At 41.0% G+C, this 20,187-nt stretch overlaps 1 protein-coding gene across 1 annotated transcript in view; it reads left to right on the top strand.

Moving 5' to 3' along the window:
- RNF121 (ring finger protein 121) overlaps positions 1-20,187 on the top strand; it is an 83,133-nt gene that overhangs the window by 14,649 nt on the left and 48,297 nt on the right. Inside the window, exon 2 of the mRNA XM_032639053.1 lies at positions 19,633-19,670. Within this exon, the coding sequence (XP_032494944.1) occupies positions 19,633-19,670 (38 nt within the window). The remainder of the gene's footprint in view (positions 1-19,632; positions 19,671-20,187) is intronic.

Here is a 20,187-nt window from a genome sequence, read left to right as displayed (position 1 = left end):
CTCAAAAGGTTAAGCGTAGAGTTACCACATGACCCAGTAATTCCACTCCAGATATATACTTGAGAAATAAAAACATATGTCCCTATAAAAGCTTATACATGAATGTTCATAGCAATATTATAATAGCCCAAAAGTAGAAACAACTCAAATGTGTATCAGCTGGTAAATGGATAAATAAAATGTATATCCATACAGTGCAAGATTACTTGTCAAGAAAAAGGAGTGAACTACTGATACATGTTGTAACATGGATGATCTTTGAAGAACATTATGCTACATGAAAGAAGCCAGTCAAGGGACTTCCCTGGTGGTGCAATGGTTAAGAATCCACCTGCCAGTACAGGGGACACAGGTTCGATCCCTGGTCCAGGAAGGTCCCACATACCACAGAGCAACTAAGTCCATGTGCCACAACTACTGAGCCTGCACTCTAGAGCCTGTGAACCACAACTGCTGAGCCCACGTGCCACAACTACTGAAGCCCACGCGCCTAGAGCCTGTGCTCCACAACAAGAGAAGCCACAGCAATGAGAAGCCCGCACATCGCAACTAAGAGTAGCCACTGCTCACCACAACTAGAGAAAGCCTGTGTGGAGCAACGAAGACCCAACACAGCCAATCAATCAATCAATCAATCAATCAATAAACAAACAAATAAAAGTAATTTTATTTTTTTAAAAAAAGAAGCTAGTCAAAAAAGACAGCATATTGTATGACTTCATTTACATGAAAGGTCCAGAATAGACAGATCTATAGACATATAAAGTAGATTGATTAGTGGTTGCTTAAGTCTAGGGATAGGAATAGGGAGTTGGCCAGTGGGCTTGAGCTTTCTTTTTAGTGTGATGGAAATGATTTAAAATAAGATGGCTGTACAACTCTATAAATATATGAACAGTCATTGAACTGTCCACCTGATATGGATGCTATACCTCAACAAAGCCTTAAAAATAAAAGATCCTGGGCTTCCCTGGTGGCGCAGTGGTTGAGAGTCCACCTGCCGGTGCAGGGGACACGGGTTCGTGCCCCGGTCCGGGAAGATCCCACATGCCGCGGAGCGGCTGGGCCCGTGAGCCATGGCCGCTGAGCCTGAGCGTCCGGAGCCTGTGCTCCGCAACGGGAGAGGCCACAGCAGTGAGAGGCCCACGTACTGCAAAAAAAAATAAAAAATAAAAAAATAAAAGATCCTTGGCCTCAAGATGATTAGAGTCTAGTGAGGGAAACAGAAACAAGTATAAAAAGTAATAAATGTGACCTTAGAGGTTTGTGCAAATTGTAAAATTCTTCAGGAGAACAGAGGAGGAAAGGAATTACTCCACCTGAGGAGATCTACTAGACTCTAAGCTCCTTGAGAGTGAGAGCTGTTATTTATTGTATCCCCTGTCTAGAGCTTAACATGATCAGTTAACAGTTGTTGAATGGGTGTGTGAATGAATAAAGTTGGAGAATGTGTCACAAAGGAGGTGATATTTGAGCTACATCTTAAAGAAGGAAAAGAAATGGACTAAACAGTGAAGGTGAAGAAAGGATTCTAAGGAGAGAAGACAGCAGCAGCCAAATCACTGAGGGATAAAAGGGAAGAGCACCTTAGAGTGGTAAGTGGTTTAGTGTGGCTGGAGGAAAAGCTGTTTATTGGAGGTGGTGAGATAAGTAGCTGGTTATATACCACATTATGAAACACCTTGTGTGTCATACAAAGGAGTTTGGACTTTAATCCAAAGGCAGTAGAATGTTATCCAAGTTTGTCAAAGTAGGGGGCTGATGCAGTCAGATGTGTGTCTAATAAAGATTACTGTGGCTGCTCCTGTTATGAATCTGTACTGGCAAGATTTGCATCAGGGTGATCACTCGGAAGTCACTGCAGGTCTAGGAGAGAGCACGAGATAAAGTCTGAACCAAGAATGTGTGGCAATGAAAAATTGGAGGGAGATTTCATAGGTGGGTAGATGTGATCAGCACATGGATAGTCCAGATTTAGGGCTTTAGGAGTTTCATAGAAAGCTGTAGAAAGTTCTGTTCTGGAAGGGCTCTGTAAGAGGTGACATCTGGGTTGGATCTTTAAGGATGGGTAGAAAAGTATAGAGTGTATTAGAGGCTGGAGTGCATATGGGAAAGAGTAAGAGAGGAGGGCCAGGTAGGGAGGAAGCCAGTCTGAGAAATATGAATTTTATGGGGTAGGAATTGAAGAACCAAAGAAGTGTACATTAGGTGCCCCCAAATTTGATAATTGTTGAATGGGAGAGAGGTTGTTAAACTATTCCTCCCACTTTTGTATAAATTTTAAAAGTTTCTTTAAAAAAGCTTTCCAATTCAGCTGGCCTGGAGGATGTGCTTTTCTGGTGATGGTAGGAGGGGTAGGAGTGGAGGGCAGACAGCAGCCACAGCAGTTATTTTCAGCCAGCATCTACTCTGACTCCACTGCCTACAGTGTGCTGTCCATGTCAGGCTTTTCAGTTAGGCTAAGCATAACCAATGTCTGCATGATCCCCAGCTGAGGTCTGAAAAGTGAGGTAGTTCCACTTTAATTCATTGGCCTGGAATTCTCGCCAGGGCTAAGGAGTTGGAGAAAAATGTGAGTGAGAGGGGAATACGGAGCCACAAATAGGGGTAGCCTGTGAAACTTTGGACTTCATTTGTAATCCTAATCACTCAGCACACCATAGTATCTGTCCCTCCGAGATAGAGGCAGCCAGCCTGGTGGTTTTGCTGTACCAGGTTCAGGAACTAACTAATCTCTCCTTTCTCTGGGCTTACACAGGATTTTGTTTATACGTCAGTGGTTATCCTTATCATATTATGTTTAATCTGTCTCACCCCTACCCCCTGGACTGTGACTACCTCAAGGGCAAAGGTTGGAATTATTCATCTCTAATGTTTTGTGAAAGAGTGAAGTCTCTAGCTGCATGATTGATCATTCTGTAACTTGACAGGATCAGCTGAGACCTTTGAAGTTCCCGGTTGCCCTGGTAGATGGGGTTCCAGAGTTTAGGGCCCTTTGCAGTTAGAAGGTACTTGAAGCCAGGGCAAGAGGTCATCCCCCAAGTGATGGATATTCCTGATGCATGCTTATGGTAGTCACTTGGTAAATTTTCATTGATTTAATTTGGTAGCATCCTGTTAAATCACACCTCACTACACTAAAGGCATTTTGCTTTCACTTTTGTGGTAACTAAGGTAACTGTGGCAGTTTGGAAAGCCAAAGTATTACAGCTGACTCCAAATCTTTGGAGTTAGACAGATTTGACAGATGTGGTATGAATTATTATAGCATTTTAGCCTTAAGGGACCTTGAAAGTAACTTAAGCCAATTTCCTCATTTTATATATGGGGAAACAGGCATAGAGAGAAGTGCCCTGTTCATTGACATATAGCAAGTAAATAGCTATGCCAGATCAGGACCTACAACTCTTTTTCTTGTCACTGAGAAAGGTGGTTGTTGCCCTGAAGCCATTTCTTGGGGTGAAAAGTGGGAATGAGGTAAAACCCAAGGAAATAAGACATACTACATGGGCTAGTTTCACTATTCAGCCTGCCCACAAGTTCTCCCGTTATTTGAAGCCTTTCTGGGGAAACCAAACCAGAGTGTCTACATGTAGCCACATAATGGCCTCCTTTTTCATTCTTTCTTCTCTTACCCTGCTTTCTTTTTCTTCATAACACTGCTACCAGAAATTATTTCATATATATAAATTATGCTTATTTGTATATTTATTGTCTGTCTTCTTCATTATATGGTAAGTTTTATAAGGGAAGAGACTTTGTTTTATGCCTGTCTTGTAATTGAATGAACAGATATTTATGGGCTGTCAAGGTGCCAGGCATATGCTTCCTATGACTTTGGTGTTTGTAGGTCATGACATGTCTGTTTCTTTGTTTGCGTTTGATCATGAATGTATCTAAACCTTCCTTGAACACAGAATACACATTATTGGCAAATGATTGCCCAATAACTGTATAGTGCTCATAGGAGTAGAGTGAGGTTACCTTTTCTGTGTGGATTTAGGCAGTGTGAGATTTAATGTGAACCTAAACCTCGTGCCACTTGATCAGGCTGGGTAGAGAACAGAATCTCAGAAGCAGCAGAGCTATGTGATTTGGCAGCTGGGGAGAGAATTCTTGGTGCATAGCTGTGGGGAGACAGCAGGACTCAGGGCTGACTTATCCAACAGGCACAGTACCCAGGGGCCCATAAAAATGTCTTAACTTCTTTCAATCAGAAGAAAAAATGAATATAATTCATCTTGGATTATATTATATCAATACAGTCATAAAATATATTTTAAAATATTTTTCTAATAGAGAAAGGGTTCCACAAAGGCAAAAGTACCTAGGGCCCATGAAAGTCATAATGTGGCACTAGCAGGACCTTGTGACTAGTCATTGGCTTGGCCATTTGTGGCCCTAAGCCCTGACTCTGATTTCTCCCTTAAGGTCTGTGATCCTCTCCCCATCACTCCTACCCCTATGCCCCATAACGGTGATCTTCATTCAGTGAGTCATTTTTCTCCTTTATATCTCATTTGTGCCTTCTGTAAAATGGAAACAATTGTGTTCCTTCTGCTGAGTAAATTCATGCTTTTAAAACAACTTAATTATTTTATTTTTAAATCTGTCTTCTCAAGGGCAGGAAAAAAATTCTGGTTCATCTTTGTATCTCCATGCCTAGCCCAGAACCTACACATTTAGAACAGAAGTACCTTAAATGAGAGTAAATGAATAAATGTATCAAACCTCACAGATAGCTTCAGAGGCTTTCTTTAGGCTTTATCTTTCTCTATGGTATGATTTACATATGTTCTTTATGGTATTGGATATATGGTATTATATATCTCCAGCTACCTTTTTAGTCTTTCTGAGGTTCTGTCAGCAAAATTTATAGAGCTATGTGGACACTTAAGAAAATGATGTGGAAAACAAGAGTGTTGCACCACCTTAGAGAGTTAAGAGCCAATGTGATCAATCAGGTACACATGGGGAATGAATAGTCTTTTCAACAAATGATGCTGAAACAACTAGATAGCCACATGCTAGTAGGACTCCTGCCTCACACCATATACAAACATTGACTCAAAACAGACCAATGACCTAAATGTAATAACTAAAACTATAAAACTCTTAGAAGAAAACAGTTATAAATCACTACCAAATTAGGTAACGATTTCTTAGATATGACACCAAAAACACAAGCAATAAAAGAAAAAGTAAATTGGGTGTCATCACAATGAAAAACTTTTGTATTGCAAAGGATACCACCAAGAAAGTAAAAAGACAACCCACAGAATGGGAGAAAATTCTTGCAAGTCATATATCAGGTAAAGGATTTTGTATCCAGAATATATAAAAAACTTTTACAACTCAACAATAAAAATATAAATAATTTTTAAAATGGGTAAAAGAGTTCCAATAGGCATGTAAGAAGCTTGGAAATCACCGTTCTGTCCTAAGAACAAGTAAAAAGCTGAACAAACTGAAAAATCAACAATTCTTAGATTTTTAAGAGAAGTAAGGTCATAGGGCAAAGGCAAATTGCTGCCCCCCAAATTGGAGAGACGAACAGGTGAATACAGAGAATCACAACTTACAGAAGCAGAAACCTCTGTGGGAACCAGTGCTGGAGAAGGGAAACCTGGATTGTAATTGATGAATTGCTGGAGGCTCAGTATGGACAACTCAGAGTTAAAAAACTCCAGGGGGACTCAGTCATTGAGGGCCCCCCACAATGACTTCTCGGATATCTATCAGGTTCTTACACTGAGTATTGAGAAAAACCCTTTTGTGCTTTGGGGAGGGGTGGGGGAAAGGAGCCATTTAAAAAAATACTACAGAGCATTCTGTTCTTCTTAAGGTCTGCCATCAGGGGAAACTTTAACCAAAGCCTAACCTGTTGGGGTTTTGTTTTTGTTGTTGTTGTTGTTGTTTTTGCGGTACGCGGGCCTCTCACTGTTGTGGCCACTCCCCTTGCAGAGCACAGGCTCCGGATGCGCAGAGTCAGCGGCCATGGCTCACGGGCCCAGCCGCTCCGTGGCATGTGGGATCTTCCCGGACAGGGGCACGAACCTGTGTCCCTTGCATCGGCAGGCGGACTCTCAACCACTGTGCCGCCAGGGAAGCCCCTGTTGGGGTTTTATCAGAGCCTAACTAACCCAGGGAAAAGGAAATACCCACCTCTAGTCAGCTCTAGCCTTTCATCTTGGAGAAGGGAAATACCCAATTCCAGTCCACTCACACCATCATGTCCCACCTAAGAGGGGTGGGTGAGGCACTGAGAAGCACTTGTGAAGTTCACATTCCAGAGGCACAGACTCACTAAAAGACTGAAACCCAATCATAGGACTATAGAATGCTTCCCCTCCCTCAACATGCCACCACATTACTAAAGGTCTGTTTATAGCAGTTCCTTTTACCTGGTATATCATGCCCAGCTATCAAGCAAAAATTACAAGATATACTAAAAAGCAAAATACACACTTTGAAGAGACATACCAGGTATCAGAATTAGACCCATCTATGGCAGGGATCTTGGAATTATTAGACAGGGAATTTAAAATAAGTATGATTTACCGTGCTAAGGCTCGAATGGATAAAGTAGATGACATGCAAGAACAACTGGGCATTGTAAGCAGAGATGGAAATTCTAAGAAAGAACCAAAAAGAAATGTTTAGAGATCAAAAACACTGTAACAGAAATGAAGAATGCCTTTAATGGGCTTATCAGTAGACTAGACATGGCTGAGGAAAGAATCTCTGAGCTTGAGGATATTTGAGTAGAAACCTATAAAAGTAAAAAGAAAAAAGACTAGAAAAAGCAAAATAACCAAGAACTGTGGGACAACTACAAAAGTAATGTATGCTGATGTGATCTGAATGTTTGTGTTCCCCCCAAATTCATATGTTAAACTCCTAATCCTCAAGGTGATGGTATTAGGAGGTGGGGCCTTTGGGAGGTGATTAGGTCATGAGGGCAGAGCCCTCATAATTGGGATTTGTGCACTTATAAAAGAGGCCCCACAGAGTTTCCTAGCCCCTTGCACCATGTGAGGACATAACAAAAAGTCAGCTGTCTATGAACCAGGAAGCCCTCACCAGACACAGAATCTGCTTGTGCTGTGATCCTGGACTTTCCACACTCCAGAAATGTGAGAAGTAAATGTTTGTTGTTTATAAGCCACCTGGTCAATGGTATTTTATTATAGCAGTGTGAACAGACTAAGATGCATCATGAGAATACCAGAAGGAGAAGAAGGAGAGAAACAGAATATTTGAAACAGTAATGACTGAGAATTTTCCCAAATTAATGTCAGACACCAAACCACTGATCCAGGAAGTTCAGAAAACACCAAGCAGGATAAATGCCAGAACCCCCCAGTAAATCTAGGCATATCATTTTTCAAATGATAGAAAATCAAAGACAAAAAAATCCTGAAAGAAGCCAGAGGAGACAACACCTTAACCTATAGAGGAGCAAAGATAAGAATTAACCCCCAGTTTATCCTCAGAAACCATGCAAGCAGGAAGAGAGTAGAATGAAATGTTTACAGTGTTGAAAAAAACAAAAACCCCACCAGCCTAGAATTCAGTATCCCATGAAATTAGCCTTCAAAAGAGGAGAAATAAAGACAGACAAAAATAGAGCAAATTTATTGCCAGTAGGCCTGCCTTGCAAGAAATGTTAGAAGAAGTTCTTTAGAGAGAGGAAAATAATGGAAGTCAGAGCCTCAGATCTACATAAAGAAAGGAAGAGCATTGGAGAGGGAATAAGTGAAGGTAGAATAAAAACATTTATTTTACTAATTCTTTTTTTAATGAGCGATTGTAAGTTTTATTGTATCTTAAATGTCATTTTCCATATGTTCATAGCTACTATATAGAAATACAATTTTTGTGTGTATGTTTATATTGTATTCTGCCACCTCGTTGAACTCTTATAAGTTCTAGCCCTTTTTTTTTTTTTTGGTAGATTCTTTGGGATATTCTATGTAGGCCATGATGTCATCTGCAAATAAGGGGCAGTTTTATTTCTTTCCAATCTGTACCTTTCATTGCCTTATTTTGCTGGCTAGAAACTTCAGTATTATGTTGAATAGTAGTGGTGGGGGTGGACATCCTGACATTTCGGATCTTAGGGGGAAAGCATTCAGTCTTTCACCATTAAATATAATGTAAGCTATAGGATATTTGTAGATGCTCTTTTATTTTATATATTGTTTTTTTTTTGTTTTTTTTTTTGCTGCGCCACACAGCTTATAGGATTTTAATTCCTCGACCAGGGATCAAACCTGGGCCCTTGGCAGTGAGAGCATGGAGTCCTAACCACTGGACCACCAGGGAATTCCCTGTTTTATATATTGTTGATTGATCTAACAGAATAGTTTTTTCAAAGTAATAATACCAACAGTACATTTGACTATGTATGTTTGTGTATGTGTATTTATGGATAAGTGAAATGAATGACAGCAATGATACAAGGGATGAGAGGGAAGAATTAGGATTATTTTGTTGTTATAAGGTACTCAAACTATCTGTAAGGTGGTATAGTATTATTTGAAAGTGGGTTTTACTCTAGAGCAACCACTAAAAGAAGTAAAAATAAAAGTATAGGGAATTCCCTGGCAGTCCAGCGTGCTTTCACTGCCGAGGGCCTGGGTTTGATCCCTGGTCAGGGAACTAAGATCCCACAAGCCGCACAGTGAGGCCAAAAAATATTAATAATAATAACATTTTTAAAAAAGTATAACTGATAAGCTAAGAAAGGAAAGAGAATGTAATTATATAATATTCTCAGTTAAAACTATAAAAGGCAGAAAAAGATTGGAAGACAAAAATAGAAACAAAGAATAAGGGCAACAAATAGAAAACAGTAACAAATATAGTAGATGCTAATCCAACTATATTAATAATCACTTTGAACGTTAATGGTCTAAATGCGTCAGTTAAAAAACAGAGATTGTCAGAGTGGATAAAAAATACAAGACCCAACTCTATCTAAAAGAACACCATTTTAAATAAAAGGACACATATAGATTAAAAGTAAAGGAATGGGGAAAGATGTATCAGGCTGACAATCAAAAGAAAGCAGGAGTAGCTATATTAATTTCAGGTAGAGCAGACTTCAGAACACAGAAAGTTATCAGGGATCAAGAGGAGCATTACAGGGCTTCCCTGGTGGCGCAGTGGTTAAGAATCCCCCTGCCAGTGCAGGGGACATGGGTTCGGAGTAACCAAGCCCATGTGCCACAACTACTGAAGTCCGCATGCCTAGAGCCTGTGCTCCACAACAAGAGAAGCCACTGCAATGAGAAGCCTGTGCATAGCACTGAAGAGTAGCCCCCACTCACCACAACTAGAGAAAGTCTGCACGCAGCAACGAAGACCCAACGCAGCCAAAAATAAATAAATAAGTTAATTAATTAATTAATTAAAAAAAGGGGCATTACATAATGATAAAGAAGTCAGTTCTCCAAGAAGACATAACAATGTCTTAATGTGTGTGTACCTAACAATAGGGTGTGAAAATACATAAGGCAAAAAATGATAGTATTGCAAGGAGAAATAGATGAATCCACTGTTATAGTTGGAGAATTCAACACTCCTGTGTCAGAAAGGGGCAGATCTAGCAAGCAGAAAATTCATGAAGGCAGGGCTGAACTCAATGACACTATCAATTAACTGAATATAATGGATATTTATAGACTACTTCATCCAGCAACAGCAGAATAGACAATCGTCTCAAGTTCTCATGGAGCATTCACCAGGATAGACCACATTGTGGGCCATAAAATATACCTTAGGGCTTCCCTGGTGGCGCAGTGGTTTAGAGTCAACCTGCTGATGCAGGGGACATGGGTTCGTGCCTCGGTCTGGGAAGATCCCAGATTCCGCGGAGCGGCTGGGCCCGTGAGCCATGGCTGCTGAGCCTGCGCGTCCGGAGCCTGTGCTCCGCAATGGAAGAGGCCACAATGGTGAGAGGCCAGTGTACCCCCCCCCGCAAAAAAAAAAAAAAAAAAAAAAATATATATATATATATATACCTTAACAAATTTAAAAGAATAAAAATCATATATTTTCTGCTCTCAGTGCACAATGGAATTAAATCAGAAATCAGTAACAGGAAGATAGCTGGAAAATCCACAAATACTTGGGAGATCAAACAACATACTGCTTAAATAACACATGGATCAAAAAAGAAATCTCGAGAAATTTAAATATGTTTGAACTAAATGAATATGAAAACAAAACATATCAAAATTTGTGGATACAGCAAAAGTAGAGCTTAGAGGGAAATGTGTACCACTGAATGCACATATTAGAAAAAAAGGAAAGATATAAAATCAGTCATCCAAACTTCCACCTTTGGAAACTAGAAAAAGAGCAAATTAAATCCAAGATAAGCAGAAGAAAAGAAATAATAAAAATTAGAGCAGAAATCAATGAAATTGAAAACAGGAAATCTAGAAAAAATCAACAAAATCAAAAGTTGGTTCTTTGAAAAGATTAATAAAGTTGATAAACCTGTAGCCAGGCTAACTAAGAAAAAAAGAGAGAGGATACAAATTCCTAACATCAGAAATGAAAGATGGAAAAAAAAAAAAAGAAATGAAAGAGGGGATATCACTACAGAGCCAATGGACACTAAAGGGATAATAAAGGAATACTATGAGCAACTCTGTGACCACAAATTTGATAACCTAGATGAAATGGACCAATTCCTTCAAAGACGCAATCGGTCAAAACTCACACAAGAAGACAGACAATCAGAATTGGCCTATATCTATTAAAGAAATTCATTGAATAATTAATAACCTTCTAAAGCAGAAAGTACCAGGCCCAGATGGGTTCACTGGTGAATTCTACCAAACATTTAAGGAAGAAATTATACCAATTCTCTACAATCTCTTTCAGAAGATAGAAGCAGAGTGAATACTTCCTAACTCATTCTATGAAGTCAGCATTACCCTAATACCAAAACCAGACAAAGATATTATAAGACAACTATAGACCAATGTCTCTCATGAACATAGATGTAAAAATCATTAATAAAACATTAACAGATTGAAACCAGCAGTGTATAAAAGGATCATACACCATGACCAGGTGGAATTTATCCTAGGTATGCAAACCTGGTTCAGTATTTGAAAAATTAATGTAATCTATCACATCAACAGGTTAAAGAAGAAAAATTACATGAACATATCTATATATGCAGAAAAATCATTTGACAAAATCCAACACCCATTCAAGATAAAAATTTCTCATTAAACTAGGAATATAGGGGAACATCCTCAACTTGATAAAGAATATCTACCCAAAACTTACAGCTAACATACTTACCTGGTGAGAAGCATGAAGTTTTCCACTAAGATCAGGAACAAGGGAAGGTTGTTGCCTCTGACCACTGCTTTTCAACATCATACTGGAAGTCCTAGCTAACACAATAAGGCAAGAAAAGGAAATAAAATGAATATAGATTTGAAAGGAAGAAATAAAACCATCTTTGTTCACAGATGAAATGGTCATCTATAGAAAGGATCAACCAAAAACCTCCTAGTACTAATAAACTATTATAGTAGGGTTGCAGGATACGCAGTTAATATACAAAAGTCAACTGCTTTCCTGTATACCAAGAATGAACAAATGGAATTTGCAATTAAAAGCACAATACCAGGGACTTCCCTGGTGGTCCAGTCATTAGAGTTCACCTTCTAATGCAGCGGGTGTGGGTTCGATCCCTGGTTGGGGAGCTGAGATCCTACGTGACTCAGCCAAAAAAACCAAAACATAAAACAGAAGCAGTATTGCAACAAATTCAGTAAAGACTTTAAAAATGGTCCACATCAAAAAAAAATCTTTTAAGAAACCCCACAATACCATGTACTTTAGCACCAATAAAAATAACATATGTAGATATAAATATAGCAAAATATGTACAAGATCTATATGAGGAAAACTGTAAAACGGATGAAAGATATCAAAGAAGAACTAAATAGAGAGATATTCCATGTCCGTGTAAAGGAAGACTCAATGTTGTCAAGATGTCAGTTCTTCCCAACTTGATCTATAGATTCATTGCAATCCCAGTCAAAATCCCAGCAAGGTATTTTATAGATATCAATAAACTGATTCTGAAGTTTATATGGAGAAGCAAAATACCTAGAATAGCCAATACAGTATTGAAGGAGAAGAACAAAATTGGAGGACTACTTACCCAACTTCAAAACTTACTATAAAGTTACAGTAATCAAGACACTGTGGTACTGGTCAAAGAACAGACAAATAGATCAGTGGAACAGAACGGAGAGCTCAGAGATAGACCTATGTAAATTTATCAATTGATCTTTGACAAAGTGGTAAAGGCAATACAATGGAGCAAAGAGAGTCTGTCAACAAATGGTGCTAGAGCAATCAGACATCCACAAGTTAAAAAAAAAAAAGGTTCTAGACACAGGCTTTATACCCCTCACAAAAGGTAACTTAAAATGGACCACAAACCTCAATGAGATCACAAAGCAAAACTGTAAAACTCTTAGAAGATAACATAGGAGAAAATCTAGGTGACCTTGGGTTTGGCAATGACTTTTTAGATACAACATCAAAGGCATGATCCCTGAAAGAAAGAATTGATAAGCTAGACTTAATTAAAATTAAAAATTTATGCTCTGCAAAAGAAACTGTCAGGAGAATGAAAGCACAAGCCACAAACTGGAAGAATGTATTTGCAAAAGACCTATCAGATAAAGGATTGTTATCCAAAATATACAAAGAACTCTTTAAACTCAGTAATAAGAAAACAACCTGGGGCTTCCCTGGTGGCGCAGTGGTTTAGAGTCCGCCTGTCGATGCCAGGGACGCGGGTTCGTGCGCCGGTCCGGAAGGATCCCGCATGCCGCGGAGCGGCTTGGCCCGTGAGCCATGGCAGCTGGGCCTGCGCGTCCGGAGCCTGTGCTCCGCAGTGGGAGAGGCCACAACAGTGAGAGGCCAAGGTACTAAAAAAAACAAAAAGAAAACCTGATTAACAGTGGGCTAGAGGGACTTGCTTGGTGGTGCAATGGTTAAGAATCCATGTGCCAATGCAGGGGACATGGGTTCGATCCCTGGTTTGGGAAGATCTCACATGCCGTGGAGGAACTAAGCTGGTGCACCACAGCTACTGAGCCTGTCCTCTGGAGCCCAAGAGCCACAACTACTGAAGCCTGCACACCTAGAGCCCGTGGTCCACAACAAGAGAAGCCACTGCAGTGAGAAGCCCACACACTGCAACGAAGAGTAGCCCCTGCTCACCGCAACTAGAGAAAGCCCGCACGCAGCAACGAAGACCCAACCCAGCCATAAATAAAAAATAAATGGGGGAAAAAAGTGGGCTAGAGACCTTAACATATAGCCCACCAAAGAAGATATATAGATGGCATATAAGTATATGGAAAGATGTCCCACAGGCATCTTCAGGGAAATTCAAATTAAAATGAGATACCACTACACACCTATTAGAATGATCGAAATCTGAGACACTGACAATACCAAATGCTAGCAAGGATGTGGAGCAACAAGAACTCTCATTCATTGCTGGTGGGAATGCAAAATAATACAGCCACTTCGGAAGATAGTTTGGTGGTTTCTTGCAAAACTAAACATACTGTTACCAAATCCAGCAATTGTGCTCCTTAATATTTCCCCAGAGGAGCTCTTATGTCCACACAGAAACCTGCACACAGATGTTTATAGCAGCTTTATTCATAATTGCCAAAATTTGGAAGCCACCAAGATGCCTTTCAGTAGGTGAATGGATACATAAACTGTGGTACATCCAGAGAATGGAATATTATTCAGTACTAAAAAGAAGTGAGCTATCAAGCCATAAAAAGAGATGGAGGAATGTTAAATGCATATTACTAAGTGAAAGAAGCCAATGTGAAAAGGCTACGTACTATATGATTTCAACTATATGACATTCTGGAAGAGGCAATACTGTGGAGACAGTAAAAAGATCAGTGGTTGCTAGGGATTGGGGGGATGGAGAGATGAATAAGCAGGGCACAGAGAATTCTTTTTTTTTTTTTTTTTTTTTTTTTTTTGCGGTACGCGGGCGTCTCACTGTTGTGGCGTCTCCCGTTGCGGAGCACAGGCTCCGGACGTGCAGGCTCAGCGGGCCCATGGGCCCAGCCGCTCTGCGGCATGTGGGATCCTCCCGGACCAGGGCACGAACCCGTGTCCCCTGCATCGGCAGGCGGACTCTCAACCACTGCGCCACCAGGGAAGCCCACAGAGAATTCTTAAGTCAGTGAAACTACTCTGTATGATACTCTAATGATGGATATGTGTCCATGAGGACATTATATGTTTGTCCAAATCCATAGAATGTACATCAATAGTGAACTCTCAGGTAAACTATGGACTTTGGGTGATGGTATGCCAATGTAGGTTCTTCAGTTAGAACAAAGGAACCGCTCTGATGGGGATGTCGGTAATGAGGGAGGCTATGCATATTTGGGAGCAGGGTGCGTATGGGAAATCTCTGTGCTTTCCACTCAATTTTGTTGTGAATCTAAAACTGCTGTAAAAAAAAAATATGTCTATTTTTTAAAAGTGGACAAGGGACAAAGGATCTGAATAAACTTTTCTCCAAAGAAGATATGTGAATGGCTAATAAGCATATGAAAAGGTGTTCAACATCATTATAAATCAGGGAAATTCAAAATCATATTGATCTGCCATTTCACACCCATTGGGATGCTTTTTACCAAAAAGACAATAAGTGTTGTTGAAGATGTGGAGAAATTGGAACTCTCATACACTGCTGGTGGGAATGTAAAATGGTGCAGCTGCTGTGGAAAACAGTTTGGCAGTTCCTCAAAAGGTTAAGCATAGAGTTACATGTGACCAGACAGTTCCACTACTAGATACATGCTCAAGAAAAATGAAAGCATGTCTACACGAAAACTTGTAAATGAATGTTCGTAACAGCATTGTTTGTAATAGCTCAAAACTATAAACAACCCAAATGTCCATCAACTGATGGATGGACAAAGAAAATGTCGTATAGCCATACAATACAACATTATTTGGTAATAGAAAGGAATGAACTACAATACCTGCTGCAACACTGAAAACATGCTAAGTGAAAGAAGCCATTCACAAAAAACCACATATTGTATGATCTCGTTTATATGAAATGTCAAGAATAGGCAAATCTATAGATAGAGATCAAAAGTAAATCAGTGGTTCCTTGGGCTGGGGGGAGATTGGAGAGTGATGGCTGACTGGTATGTGGTTTCTTTTTGGGGTTGTAAAAATGTTCTAAATTTAAATAGTGGTGATGGTGGCACAACTCTGAATGTACTAAAAGCACTGAATAGTACATTTTAAATGGGTGAATTTTACGGTATGTGAATTAGATCTCAGTAAAGCTGTTGTTAAAAACAATTCAGGTGTATAGAGGTATATGACTGTAGGACAAAGTATGGATGTGAGTGCTGGGGTGCAATAGCAATTTTTTTTTTATGATAATCCTTTTATTTTTTTAACTTTTAATTTTATATTGGAGTATACTTGATTACCAGTGTTGTATTTCAGGTGTACAGCAAAGTGATTGTAATAGCAATGCTTTTATATGCATATGAATTACCTAGGTATCTTATTAAATGCAGATTCTGATTCAGGAGGTCTGGGATGGATTCTCTTCCGCGGAGCACAGGCTCCGGACGCGCAGGCTCAGCGGTCATGGCCCACGGGCCCAGCCGCTCCGCGGCATGCGGGATCCTCCCGGACCGGGACGCGAACCCGTGTCCCCTGCATCGGCAGGCGGACTCTCAACCACTGCGCCACCAGGGAAGCCCTGGGATGGATTCTGAAGCATCTATTTCTTAAGCTCTCAGGGTGCTAATGCTTCTGGGCTGTGGATCATGCTCATCAAGGCAGTAAAGGATTTTTTTTTTTTTTTTTTCCAGTGAATGGGGTCAGTCTAAGGAGCCTTTCAGGATCCAGGAGGATTTGTCTAGCATTTTGCATGAAGGCAGAATGTGGTTTGGTGGAAGAGAGGGGCTGAAGGGACAAAGTAACCAGCCTGTGTAAAGACTCAGAGACCACCGAGTATCAGTATTTGTGGGGGATAGGAGGCCTGTTTGTGGTATTACACTGGTGGACCATGAGTCTTTCGCACCTGAGAAAATATCAGTCAACCGCAGATCATTTTCCATTTTTGTAAAGTTTTCTCTTGCCCTCTGCCTGACATTTTTGGTCTAACTTCTTTCAAATCTGGACCTAGGTAGATTGACATGACTAGAGACCTTGCGACATCCTAGGAGGGGAGTGATTGGTTGGCAAAAAGACATTCTGTGTATGGGTCTTAGGAGTGGGAAATGGGCCCATCAATCAGTAATCTTGCCCTGAGAACCTACCTAATTAGCTACCTGAGCTCTGGACAGGTCAAGTTTAGACTGACTTACTTCTTGGCCCCAGGTGAATAAACTCATTAATGAGGGAGCAAATAAAGATGTATTTCCAGATGGTACAGGTTAATTATAGGTATAGCTTATAGCTTTCCTTGTTTTTCCACCTGAGCTAGAAGACTGATTTGGATGTAATTTTTAAAATCTTTTCGTTCAGCTTGCAAATATTAAAGCCAAATCATGTCTTTACTCAGCATTACTCCACTCTGGTGCTCGTACTACTCCACGAAGTGCTAAATGGTCCTCTAAGCACCAAGTCTAGTCTCAGCCTTAGTGCTTGCCCTTCTCAGCTGTTCCCTGAGCTCTGAAAGCATTACTGCCCTGTGCTTCACCAACATTCAGTTCCCTGGCCTCTCTGAGTACTTTTTAAAGTACACTCACTCTCCTAGGAAGAAAGGCAATGAAATCACTTGGTCACTTGGAATATAATTACCCTCACAGCCCCACAATGAAGTCAGAAGACTTATTCTCTATTTTCCAGCGGGAGAAACAAAGGCACAGACAGTAGCATGCTTGAACACTATCTCATGGAGAGGTGTCCCCATGCCTGGTCCGGTTCTCTGAATCTTCCTTGTTTTCTCTTCAATGGACTTACCTTGCTTCTTTGAACATGTAGTTGTGTTGTTTTGTTTTGTTTTGACGTGTAGTTTTTTAAACATGATTTTCTGGGTGCCTCCAGAAAATGAATACTTCTTTCTCAGATGCTTATTAGGTATTTTTCAAGTGTTTGTTTACACTCCCATTTAAGCATCTCCAGGTGGGGTGCTGGTGTGTCAGCATACTTACTTATTACCCTGTTGGAGGGAATTCTGTTCAATTTCACAAGTACTCAGTGAGTGCTTAATATACACTCTGCTATTCTACTTGAAAGACGAAAAAGTAGTGTATTCTCCTCGGCTCTGTGGGATCTTCTAGGATGGGAGCAAGATAGCCATAAGCAGGACTTGGACTAGGGTGAAGCAAACAAAGCTCTGGCCGCAAACTTGAAGGAGGCACTCACTCTCAAGGTCATGCAAGTGCAGTGTCAGTGCCTGAAAATGTGTGCCTTTTAAAATTTTGAGCTCTAGGTCCCTTGCTTGCACCACCCTGGTCCTGGCCCTGGCCCTGGATTTAAGAAGCAGTTAGGTCACTTGGAAAGCATGTCTAAGATAACATAAGATTGTGGTCCTTGGGCTTCCCTGGTGGTGCAGTGGTTGGGAGTCCGCCTGCCGATGCAGGGGACATGGGTTCGTGCCCTGGTCCGGGAGAATCCCGCATGCCGTGGAGCGGCTGGGCCCGTGGGCCATGGCCGCTGAGCCTGCGTGTCCGGAGCCTGTTGCTCCGCAACGGGAGAGGCCGCGACAGTGAGAGGCCCGCATACTGGAAAAAAAAAAAAAAAAAAAAAAAGATTGTGGTCTTTAATTGTCTGCTCAGGTACCACCCAGCTGGGCCTTTCCATTTCCTGCATCTACTTGTCTCCTCTTGGAGGGGACCTCTGTCCTTCTGGGGGGATGAAGGACTGAGTCAGGTCACATGAATAAATTCTGTGAGGCAGTGTGAAGTAGGACGAGGAGGGTGGTTGACTTCATTACCCTGATTGGCTGGGGGAAGCCTTAGGATATTGTTTCTTCCCTCCCCTCCCCTGCCCTCTGTCTTCCCCTCTCCTTCCCTCTCCTCTCTTTTCCCTCTTCACCCCTCCCCTCTTTTCCTCCTCTACCCTCCTCTTTTCCTTCCCTCCCTCCCTCCCTCCTTCTCTCTCTTTCTTTCCCTCCCTCCCTCTCTCCCTCCCTTCCTTCCTTCCTTCCCTCCCTCCCCTTCCCTTCCTTTCCTTTCCTTTCCTTCCTTCCTCAGCTGGGACACGTAGAAACCAGAAAGCCCTCTCTAAGCAATGGTGGACATTCCCAGTACACACACATAAAGGATGCATGGTAAATATGTACTGATTTTACTCAGTAGTAGTATGGAGTTCTGCCCATTTTACTTCAAACATCCCACTTAAGGTACTTTTCTGAAGTTATCAGAGGAACAGTGGGAAACTGGGCCTTGAACTTCGTAAGAACTAAAGGAATATTTGTTGATTGATTCCTTTGGTGATTATGAGGGCCTTTCTTCTGTATATCAAGGAGCATTTTCAGCTCAGTTCAGTATAAGAATGTATCGAGTGACTTATGTACTGAGGCTTTGGGTATGCTTCTGTATGGCTACAAGGAAGTAGAAGACTTGAGCTGTGATCTCAAAGAACTTAGTAGTATTCTAGAGCAGTGATTTTTCAGCTGGGACAATTTTTGTCCCCCAAGGGACATTTGATAATGCCTGTAGACTTTTTTGGTTTTATCTGTGGAGATGCTGCTGGCATCTAGTGGGTAGAGGCTAGGGATGCTGCTAAACATCCTACAGTGTACAGATCCCCACCCCCCACCCCCACCCCCAAAAAAACAACCCAGAGAATCAACCAGCCCAGAATATCACTAGTGCCAAGGTTTAAGAAATCCTGCTCTAAAAGGATAAGACTAACAAATAGAACTGGAACTTTGAGGTTGGAAGGCCACACTGCTACTTTTTTTTTTAACATCTTTATTGGAGTATAATTGCTTTACAATGGTGTGTTAGTTTCTGCTGTATAACAAAGTGAATCAGCTATACATATACATATATCTCCATATCTCCGCCCTCTTGCGTCTCCCTCCCATCCTCCCTATCCCACCCCTCTAGGTGGTCACAAAGCACTGAGCTGTTCTCCCTGTGCTGGGTGGCTGCTTCCCACTAGCTATCTGTTTTACATTTGGTAGTGTATATATGTCCATGCCACTCTCTCACTTCTTCCCAGCTTACCCTTCCCCCTCCCCGTGTCCTCAAGTCCATTCTGTACATCTGTGTCTTTATTCCTGTCCTGCCCCTAGGTTCTTCAGAACCATTTTTGTTTGTTTGTTTGTTTTCAGATTCCGTATGTATTACATTGCTACTTAATAGCAGAGCAAGGACTTGGACTAGGGTGAAGCAAACAAGGCGCTGGGCACAAACTTAAGCTTAGTTCACCCTAGTCTAATGGGGCCATTTAGAGTCAAATGGTATTATATGACAGAATATTTTATCTAGCTTCATGTCCCACAAATCCTAATTCATACTTTTAGCTCTAGCAGTGTGTGATCATTGTATGTTGGGTAGGGACAGTTCTAAGACAGTAATGGATTTTTATGGTGGTGTCTTTCTACAGGTTGATATGTCAGACCTCTCTCCAGAGGAGCAATGGAGGTAAGTGTGACAGTGTGGGCCCCTCTTGGTGGGAACTATAGATTAATCCTACTAATAGAGTTGTATATCTACCCTTTTTGCTTCCTTTTCTGTGGCAGGCAGTGACCTATGACCAGTAGGACAGGTCATTTGAGATCTTTTCCAGTATTTGGGTCACTCCTGGGTAGCTCCCTCGGTCCTTGGGAGTAAATAGATTATTGCACCAAACCACCCATCTGGGTTTTGAATACTAGTTCTGCCATTTCCTAGCAATGTGATCTTGGGCAAGTTACTTAACTTCACACTACCTTAGTTTTCCCAATTTGTAAAATGAGGATCATAACAGTTGTTGTGAAGATCAACATGTATGAAATTCTTAGAACAGTGCCTGGCATGTGGTAAACTTCCAGTAAGTGTTACCTGCTTTAAGGATGATTATCATCATTAACATCATCATGATCCATGAAACAGGGCAGAGAGTGCTGTTTGAGAAAATGCGAGATGTGTCTTCTGATCTCAACTCTGCTACTAACTTGCT

The sequence above is a fragment of the Phocoena sinus genome, chromosome 8, assembly GCF_008692025.1.
Source record: "Phocoena sinus isolate mPhoSin1 chromosome 8, mPhoSin1.pri, whole genome shotgun sequence".
In the NCBI taxonomy this organism is placed as follows: Eukaryota; Metazoa; Chordata; class Mammalia; order Artiodactyla; family Phocoenidae; genus Phocoena; species Phocoena sinus.
Note: the sequence above shows the minus strand (reverse complement) of the source record. Positions and strands in the feature narration are given on the sequence as shown.